This window comes from Styela clava, chromosome 14, assembly GCF_964204865.1.
Source record: "Styela clava chromosome 14, kaStyClav1.hap1.2, whole genome shotgun sequence".
Classification (NCBI taxonomy): Eukaryota; Metazoa; Chordata; class Ascidiacea; order Stolidobranchia; family Styelidae; genus Styela; species Styela clava.
In genome coordinates, this window is record NC_135263.1 from 6196636 (window position 1) to 6218281 (window position 21646).

General features: G+C 32.4%; 2 protein-coding genes across 3 annotated transcripts in view; one reads left to right on the forward strand and one right to left on the reverse strand.

The window, feature by feature from the left end:
• LOC120340515 (uncharacterized) overlaps positions 1–7082 on the reverse strand; it is a 30519-nt gene extending 23437 nt beyond the window's left edge. The window contains exon 1 of the mRNA XM_039408790.2: positions 6770–7082. Within this exon, the coding sequence (XP_039264724.2) occupies positions 6770–6847 (78 nt within the window). The 5' untranslated portion in view covers positions 6848–7082. The remainder of the gene's footprint in view (positions 1–6769) is intronic.
• An 835-nt stretch (positions 7083–7917) lies between these two features.
• Positions 7918–21554, forward strand: LOC120340521 (phosphatidylinositol-3,5-bisphosphate 3-phosphatase MTMR8-like). 2 transcript variants are annotated; one of them, XM_078119712.1, is made up of 14 exons: positions 7918–8160; positions 8489–8685; positions 9069–9160; positions 9660–9812; positions 10167–10308; positions 11189–11312; positions 11848–11980; positions 12705–12814; positions 14111–14286; positions 14706–14906; positions 15588–15755; positions 16682–16842; positions 17461–17486; positions 18886–19015. In XM_078119712.1, the coding sequence occupies exons 1-13, from the start codon at positions 8137–8139 to the stop codon at positions 17463–17465; spliced, it is 1686 nt and encodes a 561-aa protein (XP_077975838.1). In that variant the 5' UTR covers positions 7918–8136; the 3' UTR covers positions 17466–17486; positions 18886–19015. The 2 variants fall into 2 exon arrangements, with proteins under 2 accessions (XP_077975838.1, XP_039264729.2); XM_039408795.2 differs by lacking the exon at positions 17461–17486 and having other exon boundaries at positions 7919–8160; positions 18886–21554.
• Positions 21555–21646: the final 92 nt, after the last annotated feature.

The window sequence follows — 21646 nt, forward strand, 5'->3', positions numbered from 1 at the left end:
ATGGAAGTTTTGAAATAATATTTTTACTTTGGTTTCAGATGTAAGAATTTTGCTTCTAAAAGGATGGTTGTGGAATGCTTTTGAGTTCAAACTAGGCGAATAAAATAAAGCACGTTTATAAGATAACTGTCAAAATACGTTATGATTAAACACGACAGGTCAAAAATTTAGCTTCCATCGGCGCAAGATCCATATCAAAAATATCTTTGTCGCGATCATGGCTTTGCCAATATATAAAGAGTAAATACACGTTTAATAACCGTCATATATGAATTTGAAATGGAAAGTTATTAGTTTTATCCACTATGGGAAGGTAAATTGTGGAAATAAAAACTTGTCTGATGGCAGAAATATCCAAATGCAACAATTTAGTATGCCTCCATACGCCACACGAAAATAAAATATAACCATGAATAAGAAAATATTAAAGTAACAGGGTTATCCGTCTGGAGTGCTCATTGAAAATGGCCGCTACAGTAGCTTCTCAGCTCACGAACAAGACTATCATGCCATAGCTATTTAGTACTACATGTAACACTTGACAATTCATGGTGAAGGCCTGAGAATTCATTTAACGAAGCATTATATCAATTGTAATGAATAGTTGATAATAATATGAAAGTTCCAAACAGCGCCGTATGCTAGATGGTTCGATGATTGGTTAAGAATATTTCCCCCTAAAATTTGCTTGTATAAGTCAACGCTACTAGCCTTATTAAATAACGGTGACTCGGGATCCATTTATAAGAAATAATTACCGATTAGGAACTATATTTATACAAAAGAATGGAGTTATATTTCCCTATGCCCACGTAATGGAAACTACCGTAGTTGGTTGCAATATTTTTTTTTGTAATGCATTCATCATAAGGTGATGCTTGTGGCAACTGAATATATCCGCAGTTGTATGACACAAGCTTCAGGGTATTTTGGTCACAAAAACGCTTCCAGTGGATCTAAAATATAATAGCCCCCTACATATCGGCATCTGCCTATGTAGCGCCTTGTTCAACGCGTGTATAAAATATATACGGCACCTAATTCACTATGTTTTATAGTGGCAACTTTACAATACATGTTATATAATCTGAAGCGAAATGTAGTATGAAATTCCTTATTAATGAATACATTGTTGCAGCTTATCAAGAACATTTTTTCGATCGTTACGCACGCTGGACTGACGTAATAGTGGTAAACCAAATCAAATAAGACCCGACTACTAGTGTGTATGTTGGATCCCGTACAAGCAAGACGGGGTAAAATCGTAACAAAGACTCTCAAAGAGCACATAGGCATTGCATTATTGATGCATAAAATAAATTCATTGGCGCAAATATTATCTCGTAAACGTGTTTGAGGCTCATGAATTCAATTGAGATTGATTGTTACTCGGGGCAGCGCACGACGGAATGACGTCATTCCTAATCCGATTTGAACAGAGCGCTTTCCTTGCCACTTAGAAACCAAGTTCATTAATTATTCTGAACGAACTGCAAGACTACAGAAGTGGAAAAAATAAAATGATGCATCGGGAAAAATCAATGAGCGATGCCTGGTGGTAGGGCATTGAGACGAACTTCTTCAGTGACTTCAAGATCTGAAATTCAAGCTCCACACCCACCACCTCACAAAAGGTGTAGCAAAATGGTGGGCTACATTTCAAAACACAAATATTTCAATGATTCTAGTAACATGGGAGCTGTAGTTCCTGCACATCAGTGGCTATTGTAGTGCCTTGCTTGAAGCAAATTCGCAAAAGCATCATAACATGCGATATGCCAAAAGAGAAATATTCTTCGTCTTACAAAAAACACTATAGCGTTTATTAATCTGCCACACTACAGTGCGAAAATTACCTCATATAGTTGAAGGGTTTTAACTCTGTTTAGAGCAAGTCCCAGGGGGCATGACCTCAGTCTACACCAGGGTAGTCGACAGCCATATGGACGTAAACCTCATGCTATAGTAGCGCCAGAAAACATAGCTTGAAATAGCTGCATTGCCTTTTACAGTTACAGCACACAAGTATGAACTATCATTAATTCCACCATTTGACCTCATTTACTGGTGAAAGAAAAAGATTTAAAATGCAATTACATTCTATTCTTCAATAAATTACTTAACCTGACAACAAATCCTGCTTTAAATGTTTTTGATCCCAAAAATATTTCAAGAAGGAAACTAATTGGAAATTGTTGAAACAGATTTGGCAGTCAATTGGGACAAATGTTACTAGCTGTTTCGATATGCCAAAATTGTACCAGATTCTAAGCTAAGGATGTTGAGCAAGTCGCAGCAGTGATCACTAAAACAGCGATTTAAGAATAGGATGTCTTTGGATTGCATTTATATACCGGTAATCAATATTTGATATAGCGATATCTGAATAATTTAATAATTTACCATATTTATGAACGGATTTTAAAGAATTTTATCATGAATTGTTTCAATATGCAACCAAACTAAATATATTATGTTCAAATTTGTAAAAAAAAAAATTAAATTTTTTGCATCGTTAAATTCAATAATTTTGGACATCATATAAAAAAATGACCATAAATTTAATTTGCAATTGCATTTGGAGAAAAATAAATTTATTTACTCGTAATATTGTATAAAAATGTTTCATCCTTTTAATATTTTTTACATTCAACAATTCAGTTTCACCTACTATATAAATTTTAGAAAATATCATGAAAAGTCTCAAATGGTATTATTATATTTTCTAATGCCTCAGTGGGTTTCAATGCAGGAGTGCCTCCTATCCTGTCTTGACTCAATGTAAAATAATCCCTTTTGGAAAGCAAATAGACCTTGAAATTAGTTTGAAGGCAGGTTGTCTCTTGGTATCTTGATGGTTTATATGAAAACACAAACTCACACAATGAAAAATAAAGTAAAGACTGTTATTTCAGAGTAATTAGAGAAATGCTTGCTTGTGTTCTGCTTAGATACTTTGATCATGCTTCCACCGCACAATTGTCAGTGATGATATGAAATGATTTAATTAATTCTTTACTTACTATAATATTTAAAAATGTTTTTCTCCATTTATTAAACTTTTCGTATTATTCCTAATACGAATAAGCCATTGTTTTGAGACAATATTAATTACATTATAATGAACGAGGTCTGAAGGTAATTCATGTTAGAACAACTGGGAATCACGTCAATGTCTCACGTATTTACATGTTTATTACGTCATTACAAAACACAAATATACTGAGATTAAAAATGTAAAAATGGGGATTTTTGTCCAAATTTTTCTATACAAAATAAATGTGATCATTTGAGTGAAATCTGAATTATATTCTAATTTGCAAATACTCTTTCACACAAAATGTCAAACCAATTTTTTATCTGAAGTACCGGTTTGTCATTCAAAATTATGAAGATTTGCATTGCTCTGTTTTGTTGATTTTTCTTATTTATTATATATTAGTTCTTCTTATATAATTATATTATATACTAACTTCAGTATCTTTAAATCTGCTATTCTATTGAAAATGTTGGATTTTAATTTTGATAAAAATCTGTTTTTTTCACTCTCTTATGAAACAGGGTACACTTCAAGAAAAAAAATGCTCCAGTATTTCTGAGACAAGATTTCAATATTTTTTCATAATATAGCATTTTTATAAGTATGGAAAAATTTTAAAAGCGAAGTGTCTAACCTATTATAAACATAAAATTATAGTGTAAGAGCATTTTGCTTGGGTGTGCATGATAGGCTAAACAAACTGTTGTCATTATATAATTAGCGGAAAATGCCCTGAAGTGCTACTAAATAAAATTCTTTGGGCTTAAGTCTAGCATTGTTGATAATTTCTTTATTTTAACAACAATCTAACAGCTACTGTTTTATGTACCAGTAATAAATCAAAAATTCAGTAAAATGATAACCCACAAATAATTTTTATTATAATTCATTTATTGCCAGTATAGTTATCTTATAATAAAAACACATATCTTCTAACAGACAAGCCTTTTTTATTATAATATCTATTGAAATACCTTTCATATTATCTATGCCCTATCTACAGATAAGATAACGATCAGAATATCTTGGCAATTTAGACATCAAATAGATTTTATAAATGATTATTATGAAGCAAAATAACAATAACAGACCACATAATATTTTGATGTCTGTCTAGCATGAGCCACACATGAGCAATTCTTTGCTGTGCCTTATTACACATATTTTCATTTGATATTGCATAAACACAAATTCAAAAAAAGAGGAAATCAACTGGATCCTGGCAACCTTTGAAATTGTCTGCAAGTGCTAACTAAGTGGCACTTTTAGAACCACTTTTTGGTTTGTAACTAAAAATTATTTAACGTGTGGTGGAAGCTAAAGTGAAAAATTCATCTCTCTACATTTTCTCAATATATTGTAGACATGCTGGCAGTTGGAACACCATACTGTCAAAAATCTCAAAAATTTACAAAAATCTGAAAATTTACAGTCCAGTATGCTTAGAATATAAACAGCAAACAATGCAGAGACGAAACTAGTTTCCACAAATCCTGCAACATGTTTCCCAGAAACGCTATTGTTTTGAAAATAATGACTAATGTTTATTATCTTATGACTTGCATATGCCAAGAACAATGGATCAAAAGCAATGATCAGTAAATGCAATATATGCGTACAAGTTGGCACAACTGTTATTATATCGATGTATGAATTCGAATACGAAAAATTCCCATAGGAAGTGTAATAAAAAAGCATACTTTAAATGGTATGATCATCATGTGTAGTAGCCCTTTGAAAAAAATAAAAAATAGGGTTCCAGCTATTCAAACCCCACAATACATACGTATATATTATTCATTTTTATTGAGACTTGCTTTCTCATCTATAATATACGAATATACAATATACATTTTTGTTTTTTTGTGACTTATAGCCAGGGTTGCCATATTGTGCTTATTTCTAAGAAAAGTGCTTATTTTTGAGTTGCGTGCTTATTTTGTCTTAGAAATGTGGATGACTAGTAGACAACTAGTAAGCGTAACCATGAGTTCTGTTTCGAATATGAAAAGGAATTTGCTAATAACTACTACTATTGCGACATTGAGAAAGGGGGAGGAAATCAGCAATCAGTGTCCCCAATACTACCACAACACATAATAAGCATTGCGGGAAACCAAAGTATTATTTCAGGGGTCGGCCACCTACGGGCCATATCCGACCCGCGAACAAAAATAATCCGGCCCGCAATGCTTCACTGAACCTACAGATCGTTATTATGTTGCTCTCTCCATTGTTAATTCTTTTTCCTATCGTTATAAAAAAATCGCTTTTGTTTTAAATTATTGAACCAATATAAAATTTTCCGTTCGGAGAACTAGGATTGGGTGATAGGCTAGAAAATGTTCTGATTTTGGTTTTATCCAGTGTGTCACCTGATTTTGAAAAGGTATCAAACGTAATGCAACAAATAGTGTTAGTGTTACATTAAATGGTATTTGTAAATATTTTGCACGACTTGAGTCCACGTGTTGTCGCAGTGTTCGCTCGCTAACTAAAGTCTAGAACTTCAATTTCTAATCTGTGTAAATAATGTGGTTCATCAGCCACCTGTTCAGTTTTTAACTTTCTTGAAAAAATATGTGCGGCCCGCCAAGATTCGTAACACTTGATTTTGGCCCGCGAGCAACAAAAAGTTCCCTCTGCTTTAGAGATTGCGTGTGGCAGTAACTCCATAGCTTTTTGCAATTTCGGAGCTGCATACAAGCGTGTTCGAAGCGACTTCTAATGATCAAAATTGGAAGACTCATGTATGATATCCTTCTTTACGCCTGTGCTTATTTTTGGCTCTGGGTAGATGGCAACCCTGCTTATAGCCAAGCAACTGAATAAACGAATTTTAAGATGGATTTATTTTTATTTATGCTGTTGAAAGTCGGTCCCCTTCCAAAGAGGTTTGCAGTTTAATAAGAAAATCTAGTTTTGTCTGTATCATATTTCTATCAATTATTTTATGCACCATATCTGCGGAGGCAAAATAACAAATGCATAACAGTCAAACAATTATACAAATCACAGTCAATTTATTTTAAATTGATGTACCGGTAGTCTTCGTGAAAATAAACTAGTTAAGGTCTTTGCCCCTTGCAGAGAACAAGGGCTGACAAAATCTGAGCTGGTGACTCATAGCATCCTTGAAACTGAAACAAGTGTTGGTCTATATATAGATGATTACCAGATATATAATTGAAGTTGACTTGCAAATATGCATCTCGAATATACAAGAAGTATTTTGGTAATGACAGAGAACTGGTAGATAGATATACTGTGAATCCCACAAAATGTGTAACAGCATAAGCACAGAATTACTTAGCTACAATGTCTGATTCAAATATATGATCAGAAATGAACAAAATAACTGACAAACATCATTATGGGAAAACAATCATTTGATCAGAATCGAGGTAAATAAGCAGGAACATTGTGCAATTCACATTTTTGTTGTAGAGCACTAATTAAATCCATTCCTCAATATAGTGAAATTTCAATCACTGAATCTTTGACAATCACATTTCAGTGTCATTTTAATAATCTCTGCATGGTCTCTTATTTATTGCGGGAGATCACTTCACCTCAATAAAGCGATACGGTACAATGAAACTGGCAGAAATGCCATGCTTTGGTCAACTTTTTCAGGAACTAGTGTATACAGGTATAACACTAGACCTAAATGATTCTACTGAAGTTATAAATTATACAAAATAGAAAAATAATTACTATATTACTCACATAATGTCTTGAATTGAGTTTATTCTCAGGCGGAGATTTTCTCAACCAACCACTAAGCATTACACCACCTCCACTCATCTTGAGAGTTTGTTTTTCAACTCTTCTCAAGTATATTTCCAATATAATTGATCATCAAAAATTAACTTCCTTTGACAGAAATATAGTCAAGGACTTTGTAGAACACCGAATAGCTCTTCCTTTCTATTACAAGACATTATATAAACCAAATGCAATGTCAGTCAATTGTTTGTTTCAATCATCAGATGTCAGTAGTCTATCTATAAGCCTATCTCAATATATGTCCCTATAAAAAATATTGGATTAGTCTCAATTATTCATGACATTGACAGATTCAGAGATTGATAAAATACGCCAAAACCTTGGTGAATAAAAAAAAATTATCATGAATATAGGCTAATAGTTTGAAACCAGTTTACTTATAACTGCATAATGTAGATCTAAATCTTAGGGTGATATTTAAAAACAAAAATGTGATGCATAAGTTACGGTATTAATACAGAAATATGAACTGAGTGCATTCTTGATTATAAAGAAAATTTGCAAAACTACCTACTGACCTATTGTAACAATATTGGTTAATTCAGTTACTTAAAGTCTGCACCAAGCCCGTAAGAAATTAGGAAGTAAGTTTTAGGATAAAGTAACAGAATGAATTCACTGCATACAGCTGTACAGGCATAACCAAGAATGCAAGATCTGAAGACGCCCAAAGAGTAGGCAAAGCTTTTTGCATAATGTCCAAGAATTTGTCGCTAGCATAACATTTGCCATTATAATCATGAATACCTATACAGTCGAATCCTAGAAAATAGAACAACACCATAAAACACAGCAACAGTTTCCTATATCTGCACATTCTCAGCAATCGTGAACTCAATCGTTTGTGAAATCAAGGGTTAAAGTCTGCGAGGACGAGCTAGACGCCAATGAACGTAAACTGACAAAAAACCAGTAAAATAAAAAGCTCTTTCATGTCACCTTACGGGCACATAAACAAGGGAAAAAGTTTATTCGACAGACAGTTTGTGATTTTCTTCAAAAAGTGTAAATTTCATTGGCATGTGTTGTAAATAATGTTGGAATATGTTTTTCTTTAATAATACAGTATTTGAAACTGAATCAAATAAAAAAAAACATTGTTAACCAAAAAAAATCGTTGAAAATCACAATCACCACAATCGATCAGCTGACCGGCGTATTGTCAACTTCAGGAGCGTGGTCTCTGTTTTCTATCTGTGTCGCCGTTTTTGTTTTGTTTCTGCTGTTCAGTGTGGTAGGCTACCGTTCGTATTTAATAATACTGTAATAACAGAATTACTAGTATCCAATCTCAGAATCTTCTAACGATGGAGTTTATAAGGATACCCAAGGTGAGTGACCATTGTCTTCAATTGTGCGGATTGTTTCAGTGTTCATTATGTCAAGAATGTTGAATTCTCAAAATTATATAATGTAAAAGGATGGACTATTTTGGAACTTTATTTTTTGTATATTGATCATAATACCACCTTTGTATTCTTAATCATTTCACTATTAGTAAACATGTATATTGGTATATTGCTTTCACAAACTTCTGAACTTTGGTACTGTGGTGAGCGAATGAGATATTTAATATTTCACAAATATCATTACAGCATTAAGGCTAAGCTATAAAATATACTTTTCAACCCTCAAGATAAGTATCTCTAACTCTTACAGGTTGAAAGGGTCAAACTGATTGATAATCAAGCAGGTTCCAGTGTCAGACGCGGAACTGATGGAACATTGTTTTTGACAGCAACACATTTGATATTCGTAAACTCTGAAAGAACCAGAGAAACATGGATTGTACACACTCATATCAATTCAGTTGAGAAGCTCAGCCTTTCTACTGCAGGATCTCCCCTTGTTATAAGGTTGATTTTTTTAAATATCAACTCTTCAAATGTCAAATTTGTCTCAGGGAGGCGAAAAGCTGATAATATGGCTTAATAATATGATGCGCATACCAGCAGTATAAAGATTCATTCGAGCATTCAATCCATGTGTATCCTATATAGATAATAAAACTAGAGTATGTCCGTAATGGGATTAAATCAAAAGATTTAGTGAAATTGGAAAAGTGTATATAACAGTGTCTTTATAATAATAACTCCTATCTGTATTCGGTGCAAATGTCTCTGTGATAAAATGACAGATTTAAGGACAAGAGCCATAGACAGTTTTATACAATACTCTATTATGCAAGCTTATAAATAGACTTGAGGATAATTATATTAATGACATGTAAAAATTTCAGGTGCAAGACTTTTCAAGTTTTCACTTTTATGGTAGCTGAAGAAAGAGATTGCCATGACTTATATAATTCTTTGTTGAAACTTTCTAAACCAAGTGAGTATGATCATATAAGAACTGTTAGTAATATATTGTTTATGATTGTTGTAGTTTTCATATATATAATTGATAACATCAGATAAGTATTAATTCATGTAATTCATATGTATTCTATTATATCTGAGAACATTTCATAAAGTCAACTTTCTAAACCTATTTTTAGTTTTATTTTTAATTTGAAAGTATCAAAATTGCATACCAAAATTTTGTCTAATGTATACTTAAAATAGATTAATCATTATGTCAACAAACACACAAATAAACATCCTTTCTAATGATTAATAAATTGGGCCTAAAGGCCTAGCAATTATTAAAGTGACAGACAATTGTGTTGGGTGTTTGGAATTTACATAAATAATGATAAGGAGACTTACGAAGGTGTAAATACGAAATTTCAAATTTGTTTATAGGCTTCTTTTGCATTTGAAAGCTGATATCAGACTTTAATAACAATTCTTTCATCTAACGTACAATTTTCCTACTTTATAATCTGTAGTGCAAATCAAAGATCTCTACGCATTCTCATACAACCCTCGTGGCAATGAAAAACAGAATGAAGGATGGGATATGTTTAAACTTGATGTTGAATTCATGAGAATGGGATTACCTACAAAATATTGGAAAACTACTGATATTAATAAAGATTTCAGTAAGATTCTTGTTTTTTAGAAAACTAACTGAATTATATTTTTCATTTTATTTCATAAATTAATTTAGTTAGCTGAGGAATAGTATGCATTTTGCTTGTTTTGTTTTAGTTTAAAGATTGTTTATTTGTTGGCCACACTTTACAGTATATATATTAATTTTGAATGTTTATATGGAACTAATTTCAGTTTTTCTTGAACTCCATTATCAAGGCATCCTTGACTTTCTGAAATTGCAAAAGAACTAAAAACGTAACTCTCAAAATACTCTCAAAAACCGTTTTATGTCAGAAATTTGAATCAAAAATTTATGTAAAGTTTACCTTCTGCTCGACTGGACTGTATATTCTGTTCAGAGCTCTGCTATACTTATCCACAATTATTATGTGTGCCAACTGCTGCCACTGATTCACTCTTACATGGCAGTGCTGCATTCCGAAGTAAAGGAAGACTTCCAGTACTTTCATATTTACATGAAAACGGGGCTGCAATTTCGAGGTAATTGTACTTTTCAATCTGGTAATTTTAACCAGCGCTAGGAAACTGATTTAAAATCGCTTCGCATTTTAGCCCAGGATGCCCTAGGCATTAAGTTTTTGATATGACCACTATCCACTACCGGTACCATGAAACTCTAGTCCAAATGCAGTTACATGGCAGTGGGGTTCGGAACCATGATATAAGTGTTTCAAATTTTAAAATAAAACATTAGGCCTATACAAATTTAACTTGGAACTTTTAAATGAATAATATGATGAATTGAATATAAAAAAATATAAGCTGTGAAGAATAGATTTTATTATTTGTATGAAGTATGAGAAAATTATAAATTTGAAAAGAAACTGAATGGTTGTGCCCGGACTCCCATAATCCTCTATTGATTGTGAGACCCAATTCGATGATGAGTGCATTTTATAGGCTAGTGCTGAATTGATTTATTGACTTTCTGAAATAAAAATGACACAATGCAGCCGAACCACCTATATTTTTTTCGTCGTATCGGGAATAAATTTTGATATATCTCATTCAATTCTATACATCATTGGTTCCTAACTATTTCGATGCATTTTTCCCTTTGCATTATTTTAATCTTGTTATTCCTCAGTCACTATGCATAAAAACTCTACTTTATTTGTTCCATCTTCAACTAGCTTTAAGCACAACATGCACTTAGACTTTTGAATAGTTTGAATAATGTATAATGAGTTCTCTTATATATACATACTAGAATAATAAATAACTAAAAAATTAGAGTAAAAAAACTACACAAAATACACAAAGTAATATTTCCTACCCCAAAACAAGCCCCCTTGGTTATTTATAACAGCCTTCATTTCACCAGCAAAAGATAATATTATTTTCCTACTTTTGTACACAGGTGTAGTCAACCATTATCAGGTTTGAATTCAAGATCTCAGGATGATGAGGGATATGTTAATTTAATTCGAATTTCAAAACCAAATAAAGATGATTTCATGTATATTGTGGATACAAGGCCAAGAGTAAGTTGAACTCTTTTGAAGCATTTGTAAATTCTGTTTAGGCCTGTGCTTCTGAACCGAGCGTTTTGTACACTCCATTGATAAGGATTTTAAGGTTAGGGTTTTCATTTCAGGGATTGGGAAAGACAACTAAATTGACGGCCTCTCGCCCATTTATCAATCAATTTCTGGTATGAAAATACCCAACCGATTATTCACTTCGACCAGCCGTTACATGAACCATCCCAGACACCGAGGAGTCTAACTGTCCTCTCCCACATAATTTTCGTTCTTGTCTGATGTGAAATGGGTGGGGTGTACCAGACTTTGAGTAAGGGCAGTGTACCATTCCAAAAATGGTTGACGGGCTAATTTTTCCAGTTTCTGATATATTATTTTCGAAACTAATTTCAAATCGGGATGTTCCGATTATCCGAAGTATTTTCAAAAATTAAATAAAATAGGCATTGATTCGAATTGTTTTGGTTCGAAATTCTGAAACTTCTGAACCGAACTTACTATTTATATTGTCTATTATTGTGATCAATTACTTCAGATCAATGCTGTTGCAAATCGAGCACAAGGAAAAGGTTATGAAAATATGGATTTTTATGATAATATTAAATATCATTTTCTCGGGATCGACAATATTCATGTGATGAGAGGAAGCCTTTCAAAACTACTTGAAGGTATATATTCTAACATAGTATACTAATAAATATACAAATTTAGGCTGATAATACTTTCTCTATCTTTCGTTTTCTTATAACACTGTAAGATATAATATAACAGGATATCTTTGTGCTGGTATTACTCATCTCTGAGTGCTATCAGTGTTTTAAATTTTATTAAGTTTACTTTCCTGTTTTATCTTGTTTTAGAATTTTCTACTCTTTGGCCAATTATATTAGTTGTATAAAACCGGTGATTTAAATCAATCAACTCACAGTACAACATTTTTAAATTTTTTCAACGGTACTATTTGCACCAGCGTCTAGCAGTTTTCAAACTTTCATGATCCCCAGGGCCTTTCATGAGGGCCTTACATGATCCAGGGCCCTTCGTTCAAAGACGTCCTCCTGCTATTCTATACAAATACCTAGTTTTGCTCCAACATATTTACATCAGTTATTTTATGTGCCATGTTTAAAAATCAAAGATGACAAATAGAAATAAAAATAAATGCATCACAGTCAAAAAAATAAGCAAATCAAAGTCAATTTTTTTAAAACGAATGTAGTCATTTCCAATGGCACCAAGTCAGGGCCATTGCTCGTGGCCCCCTAGGTAGGCCAGGGACCCAGTTTTTGAAACTCCTATTTGCACTTTCAGTTGAGGACAATATGGTCAGACTCTTTTTGAGCATACTCGTATTGAATATAATTTTTCTTGCTACATTGAACTTTTTTACAGTTTGTTCAGATACAAGGCTATCCATGAGTTCATTCTTAGAAGGAGTTAACAGCAGTGGATGGTTGAAACATGTTCACAATGTTTTACAAGTATCAAGATTTATTGCTAATGTGAGTTATTTGGCGATGTGAAAAATTTACAATCGGGAAATTGTAACGCGATCCACTGTGTATACAGAATATCTAACTCAATTTTCTTGTTGGATTTTTACTACGCAATATCAATTCTCCTTTTGTATAATATAGTAATGTTGTTATTCCATATGGTGAAGTGCTGCAGGCTATTTTGGTATTCTGAAGTACAGTCGTGTTATTGCGTCATTAGTTAATAGCCCTTTGTTTAATCTCTTGTGAAGTGGGGTTGCTTCATTGACTCAATGTATAATAATAAACATGAAATTTTGTATGTGTTTATGGGTTGTTTTGATTCCGCCATCAATAATAACAATTGTATTAGTAATGTTTATATTGTGCTGAAATGTTAATTAAGAGTGGCGATAGAAATTTTCCTCTTTTGCTACTTTATAACATCTCTTGTTAAGTATGACTCAAATTACACATTTTCTATGTTTTTTCATTTTAGTTTATGATTTTAAGTGCTGAAAAGTATATTTATCAAGTTATATCCAAGCTTTATTGGGTGTTTTTGTTTGTGTCCTCAAGCATGCGATAATTTATTTGTCTATCATGCCGTTTCTGAGAACCAAAGAGCAATCAATATCTATCGTTCTTAGCTAATACAGCTGACACGAAAAAACGGTCCATAAATTTTTTAATTGTTTCAACAAAAAATGGAAGAAACTTTTTTTTTGTGTGTGATTGCACCAAAGAATTTAAGTATTCGAGGTCGCTTTGAATAAGAGTTTTTTCTAGAATACGTTTTAATCAGTGGTTCCCAATCCCAAATTCTTGAAAAAATCACGGTCAAAGGATATACTCAAATACTAAACAGCATGTATTGCTTTTAAGTCCAAAATTGAATGACTAATATAAAACAATCATTTTTACATCAGATTTATTGTCTCAGAAATTACCTCAAAGTGAGAAAGCTGCGCTCGTTTTCATCTGCAATTTTTTGAAATCACAACTTGGCTTTACTTGAGCAAAATAGATGCTGTCAAGTTTTAACGCTGTAATGCTTCCCACTTATACAACTATTATTGAGCAACACCCCGATTCCAAATATGAACTAAACAAAAAAATGTACTGTAAAATAAAACCAATAACTTTTAGGTTTTTGTTATAAAAAAAGGTGACCCCGTAAGATTTTCAGGCGACCCAGTTTTGGGTAGCAACCTATAGGTTGGAAAACACTGTTCTAAATGGCCTGTGTTCTTTATTTTTGTCTCTGTGTATAGACTTTTTTATTTGTTCACAGTTCACACCCTTTTTCTTTTTTTAATTCAGGCTATTGGAAATGAAGGTCGAAGCGTTCTTGTGCATTGTAGTGACGGATGGGATCGAACTGCTCAAACATGTTCATTGGCTGCTATTATGCTCAATCCTCATTACAGAACTATTGAAGGATTCTTAGCTTTGATACAAAAAGAATGGCTGTCTTTTGGACATAAATTTACTCACAGGTAATATTTTATCTTTTTAATCTGAAGAACTAATATAGATAACTCTAAATTCCAAATCTGCCTATTTGTGGTTTAAAATGGCATTATTTTAAAATTGTTTTGACATTTGTGCATGCTAACTCTGGTACTTTTAGCCTACATGTTGCTAATAATGAATGAATATGTGTTTATATATTCTTCTACAAGTTTATAAACCCTGTATTTTATGATGATTGGTTTTTTATCACTAAACCATGGGGAATATTAATCTGTCTTTGCATAGGTAGTATCATAACATTTTCCTGTGGCAAAGAATATTTCCGTGTAGAAATTCATTATCAGAAACGATACAATATATTTCTATATTTGAGATATTTGTTTTTGTAAAATTTGGAGTATCACTGAATTTTACCTATTATGCCTCTATTTTCAATATAAAGGCTTGGCCACCTTGAAGGCGATCCTAAAGAGACTTCACCAGTATTCACTCAGTTCATTGATGCTGTATGGCAATTAATGAGATACAGACCGGCCGCGTTCCAGTTTAATGAAACCTTGTTGCTGGACCTTCACGATCATGCCATGTCTTGCCAGTTCGGAACTTTCATTGGCAATTGTGAACGAGAAAGACTACAATATGAGTGAGACCATTTTGTCATTTTCATGTGGTTTATTTTATTTTTATGAATTTATTTTGGGGCTCTGTAAATAATAGTCAACCTCTTAGCGGGCTCCATAACACTAAAAGTTAGAGAACCCCTGAACTGAAATCTATTGATGCCAAGGCTAATATGTTTCAACATTCATCACAACCATTTGTCCATCATGATTCATGACATGTTCAAAAAACTTAGGATTCGAAAAATTATATTTTATATTTTATTATTAAATATTATAACTGGCTTCTTACTTTAGTCAATGTATTGTCAGCAACATGTTTCTCAAGTTCCTTATATGACTCATTTTTTTATACTTATATAAGTAACATATTAGTTGGAAACCATCATTGTTGCTGTATGACATCAGTTTCATACAAATATACATTATTATCTTTTTATGGTTGTGGGCAATTCCTAGTCAAGTCATTGTTCTATGAAAGCCATTTTTCTATATTAACTTTAAGTCAAAATTCATCAGTATTTTTTCAACAGTTCAAACCTGTTTTTTTTTATTGTTCTCGATTTTGCCCGCTAAGACCCAATGCACCTAATGTGTGTTTGAATAAAAACCCAATCAATAATACTGTGTGCCTAGATATATTGAAATCATTTTTTTATTTTATTACTAATCGCCTCTCTTATTACTTCTTATCTCATTAACAGTTTAGCTAACAAAACCCATTCATTATGGGGCTGGATGTGGAAAAGACTGAATTTGTATGGAAATCCATTATACAGTGCTGCGGAACGACATCAGAAACAAAACCAACAATTATTGCTGCCATCTACTTGTCCTCATGCCATCAGGTTTTGGAGAGGAATGTACAACAGGTATTGTAACTTTGAATCTCAGTGAAATGAGACTCCTGGACTTGCTGGTTGGGTGTCATCTGACAGTTGATTGTAATCTGATTCTTTACAATCTGTATTTGAGAGTCGTTTGTGGATTTTCACTCAGGTACACAACCATAGTCAATGCATCCAATACGAATCCTGGAGAATCAAAATATAAGTGCAAGACAACAAATGGAACTGATAGATGCTGAATTACACTTTTTTTGGCATAATTGTGTAAAAGAGCACTGTGAAGTGTGAAGGGTTTTGTGAAACTAACTATTTCTGATATATTATTGCTATCAATGCCCATGCCCTTATTTCTGCCCTTTTTGGCTTTTTCATTGAATTAGTTTATAAATTGATTTTTATTCAAACAGAACTAAAACTGATTTAATAATTGTCAAATTTGGGATAGCCAATATCATAGCTACCTGCTGAATAAATTTAGACCTGTGATTCAATATTTCAGAATGCGTACTTGGTTTTTTTATCTTTATTCTATAATTATAAATGACTAATATACTTTGTAATACTTGAACTAGTCATTTATTTGATAAGTATATTTTACATTTATGAAAATTTTATTCAAAATTGCAATAATGTTTCATCATTAGGTAGTTACTTATCACTTCATTTGAACGATCTGGCTCATACAAGTTATGCTTTTTCTAATGCTGTTTTTAATATTGTTTAATCAGCTATGTAGCTGCGACGACTTTTGCTCAGAGGATGGCCCTGTACTACCAGACACTTTCATGTTTGGAGTCACTATTTTTGAATGGGCCATAATTTTCTCAGATAGGCCTTGCCTACCCAATTTATTCCCCCCTGGGTGAGTTAGGTGATGGGCATGGGTGAATACTTTGGGCACCAGGCCATCGTACTGTACCCACTCCATAATATCGACTTATCAAATTTAGGTACGATGCTGGTCTTCATCCTCGTGAAAGTATTAATGAAGCGCTTTCTGCCATTACGAATGAAAATACATTATTACAAGATACTGTCAAACTACTTCATAAAAGACTTGAAGAGCTTGGATTGGACGCAGACAAAATAATAGAAGAATGTAAACAGAATGGTAATACTATAACTAGATAGCTTATAGCTTTATTTGGTTTTAGTAACATTGATATTCGGGATAAAAAAAAAATTGTTGTCATATTCTAAATTGTTGAATTCTAGAAAATCATTTTTGTGAAATTAAACCCGATTATATTGGAATTAAATTTTCTAATTCAGACCTAAAAACAGAGACACTGTGATGTAGATTCTCTATTTTTTGGGTTAGGAGACGCTGTGATGTAGGTTTTGGACCATAATTTTTCCTGTTCTGCATTTGCTACCCTTTAACATTGCTTACACCCAAGGTCTTGATGTCGCTGGCAACAACATGGGGCGTTAACCACAAAATCTGTATCCTGCGAAGCCCATGTATTTCCTAAGCTCTAACCATAACACCCCTAATGTAGCAATTAATTTTATGACATAAAGTTAGCCAAATTTAAACAGCACTCTACTGTGAGTCCCCTGTAAATGAACAGAATATCTTGTTAGCTGTAACCATACTCGAATTGACTGCTACGTGGATAAAGGTCTTCATATGCCGTATGTTTGAGGCATCTTGACTTTTTCCTTCCACGAAATATGTATGAAAGTTTGTGCCAACAATTAACAATAAATTTTGGAACAATGACAGAGTAAAAGCATCAGATGGAACTTTTTGTAAGTTTTAATATTCAGCATGAACCAATTTCTTACAATAATACAAAATTATGAAACCAATATATTTTGTGATCAATAAATTCCAATAATCAATCAAATCAAATCAAAATTTTGGAATAATCCTCTTCAATGACAAATTAAAGAATGAAACCAATTATTTTTTCAGTTATTTCTTGTTTGTATATAAATTGACAATAAGACTGGGTAAGGATGGCAAAGTTCGAATAACACAATAAATATTCAACAAAGAATTAATAGACCTCAATGTTTATTTAATGATTTTGAAATGAGGAAAACCTATTATAGAAAATGATAGGTCGTCTATCATTTTACAGTTTCAAAAAATAAACAAGAGCCCTTTTCGAAGGCATCAAAATTATTCTTTTCCAAACAAGATTAATCTGAATTATTTCTAAAACCAAGAATTTTGATATTTCAAATACAATAAATTTTGATTCAAATATTTCATTAATTGAAGGACCATAAATGAGTATGGGTATCTTCTACAGGTACTTAGTAATATATTAGGTAAACAAGTAAATTACAAGCAATATGAAAAGATCCCAATATTTTGCATGATTTCGGCTGTTTTTCTAAAACATCCATAACACATTTCTTAAATGTTGATTCTGATTCATTTATCTAACACAACCCTTCTGCATGAAAAAATCTTCATAAAAGAAAATGAAGGTTGAAAGATTCTATAATGAAAATCTATTGATGCAATGGGTTCTTTCGGTATAATAGCAATTCATTATTATCATAGGTATGAACTCTTTAAACGGTAATTCGGTTTACAGCTTCTTGCGTGAAATCTTCTTTTTACTGATTGTTATGGCTGAATACAGAGACATCTAACTCTGTATTATTTTAGTGATAATTTATCGTTTTTTTTTTGCAAATCATAAGTGGTTAAAATGAGTATATTTTTTATAATTTTCTCCTGTGGTGTTACGCTTGTTCACTTGTCTTCTGGAAATTTGTGAAACTCTCCAATAGTTATGATGATGGTGCGATGTTTTTAATTGCTGAATGTGGTAAAGAGAACAAATATTGACGTAGAGATAAACCTATTTTTTTCTGGAATCGAAATCATTGGTTTGGGATGCCCAGAATCTGAAATCATATTCCTAGCTGGGGTTGGAATTCTGTTTATTCGAGATTAATGCTTGCCAGCGATTTATATAGGATATTTACTTATGGCCTTACTTACTCAACCTATTATACCCTGGGTAAGGTGGTGGGCTTTAATCTACAATATCATCAAGGTTATGTCAAATGCTCCAACAACTGGGCTAGCGCAGTGTCCCATACATCTTGCAACGAAATGAAAGTACTTACCTCGTTAATCGAAAGTTGTTATTTTTTATTTGTAACTGTAACCTACCTGTAACTTCAGATGCAAATCAAGAAGAAGAAATCAACACATTTAGAAATGATTCAACACCTGACACTCCCTCCTCACCATCACCTGTGTTAATACCCGCCAGCGCACGTCTCAAACCCCAAAGACCCGCCCCACCTCCCCCTGTTTCAAGACAAATTATTCTTTCTGATGACATGGATGACAATTCCAATACGAACACAGACACTGTAAAGGTTGGAATTGAGAAAAATCGAATCAGTGGTGGACTTACAGTGTCGTTTTCAGCTAAAAACCTAATTGACCAAGATGATGACGGTTATGGTTTAGAACCAAATGAAACTGTTAAAAGTAAAAATGGAGTCAAAACAAGTGACAGTTGGGAAATGGTGAAGGAGGGTTAATTTTATTTATATTCACTGTGTTTTTTTCAAAGTATTGGTAACATTTGAATATAGAAAATATGATGTTACTACAGCATGAGGTTTATCGGTATATGATACCTTAATGCAGTGGTGTTGCTTGTTTTTCTGGGATGATTTATTAATTGTTGAAACGAGACGGTGAACACAAAATGGTCGCAAAAATGATGTTTGAGATTGGACTGGCTATGCACCACAAAGTTAGTTCTCTTTATATTCTTATCGTAAGATCTACCGCTGCATTTAGGTTTAATATAGCGGTAACCCTTGGGCTATATTAGCCCTGAAGTATTTTCCAAAAATTTCAGATAAAGACTTTTGATCTCGTGGTGGAATTCTCTGCATCATATCCCAACTCAAAATGTTGCATGATATTGGTAAAATTACCTCAATTTCGTGTTATTTTAAAATGATGTTGAATGCAAAACAGTATAATTTGGGTGTTGTATACTTCATTCTCGTATTAAAACATTTTATCTCATTGGTCATATATAGAAATAAGGATGATAATTGAACTTAAGCAGCTTCATAGTTCTAATTGAAAACACTGAGCCTTTTTTATTGTATTAGCAAGTAGTGGATTTAAATCTATAATGTGACTAATTTTGTATCTGCATTTTATGTACCTCAATTACGTTTTGTGATAATTGTCTGCAGATTCTTATTAGGTTGGAATTTTATATTTCATTTTTGAACATGTATATATATGTATTTTAACCAGTTCCTAACTGAATCGCGCTTTTTCAACGTACTTAGTGTCGATACGATAGTATGTGATTTACTTGCACAGAATGTTGTATTGATTATCTTCAATTAGGGAGTGATAATGGTGACATTCTAATTGGTTTGCAGTTTTAAAATGAACCGTATACAGTATATAACTCCATTTCCTAACTAAGAAACCGTTCGATAAACTTAGAACTATATTATGAATTAGTTATATGTATCATGACCATGAGTGATTTGAAATATAATTTTTATATACAAGAAGTACCTAATGCTGCTAAACCAAACCCCTATTTTGGGTTTATCGATTCGGCTATTTCCATACTTGGGGTTGATCAAAATATTTAAATTTAATGTTTGTTCTTGAAAACCTAAAATAAACATTGTTGAACTTTAATTTTTGTACAAACTTCTACTATGGTCACCAGTTCCTAACTTTATACTTGTTACACATCACTTCTTACCAGATTATCCTCTTACTCTTTTACCCAAGCAATAATTGTTCGCCCATTTACTTACTGAACAAAGACCGTTCTATATCACGCATTGACACTTTCCATTGTCCATTTAAGATTTTTCTGATCACGTTGTATGACAATTTGTGTGTTTCGATTTGAATTATGGGTAATTTGTCATGTGTACGAGAGGTTCATAAGGTATAGATTTTATCATAGGATACTCAAAAGTAACTTGGGAGTTTCATTTATCTATAAAATGATAGTTTCGTCATCTCTTTTCCCTAACTCTGAACAAGAGATGTTGCAGCCGATCCTATGTTTTTTGATTTGTCCACCAAATTCATTCAGAAAAACCAAATTAATACGTTATATATCAAAACTAAACAGATCTTTTCGCTTATGTGCAAGATTTTATTCAAATTACAATTGAAATATGTTGAAAATATTGCAGGAGTTATTTCTTATCATTTGAAACTCTATTGATAATAACTAAAGCTAATTTTTATGTTGACCTATTCATTATTACCAATTTAAATCTTCTTGATAGCGCATTGTGTGGAATGAAAAAACTATACTTTGACTACTTATTGTGTTTGTTTGTATTTTATGTTCCTAGAATAATTTTTAGTGCAATGATTTTTGTTTTGCTTTTCTTGATTCATTCTGTAAGCATTAATATCCTCTTAATAAAATATTTTTAAAGCGCATTTTCGAACCATTGGATACTGTCGCTAACACTGTTTCCAATTAGCGCATAATTGACACCAGATTTATTCATGTTGAGTTTATATAAGCACAACTGGTGTAACTTCCCAGCTTTTAAAATTTCTATACAAAAATACTTATATGGTAAAGACAACCAACATCGTTTTTACAGTGATGAACAGGACAATTTTTCTATTGCTAATATTAGTTGTGCTCTATTTATCCTAACTGTTTCCAATTATTGCCATGTTGAAAAACTTTGACATTTTATCCCAGGCCTTGTGTTGGTCGATTATTCTCGATTTTGATTGATTTGAATTTTGATTGTTACTTATACTAATTTTGTATTTCAAATATACTGCATTGACAGTGACCAATAAAATATGGATGGGAATTGTTTGTTGTGGGCTTTATTTAAGAATATTTCTCATTACATAAACTTCAGAATTTAAGCCAATTTAGGGATGTAAATTATTCCTATGTCTT

What these genes read in the sequence shown, in the direction of transcription:
- LOC120340521 (XM_039408795.2), top strand. Translation starts at nt 8,137, where the DNA reads ATGGAGTTTATAAGGATACCCAAG. An exon ending in GGATCTCCCCTTGTTATAAG is followed by an intron (nt 8,686 to 9,068) that starts GTTGATTTTTTT and finishes TAAAAATTTCAG; the next exon opens with GTGCAAGACTTTTCAAGTTT. An exon ending in TGGAGAGGAATGTACAACAG is followed by an intron (nt 15,756 to 16,681) that starts GTATTGTAACTT and finishes TATCAAATTTAG; the next exon opens with GTACGATGCTGGTCTTCATC.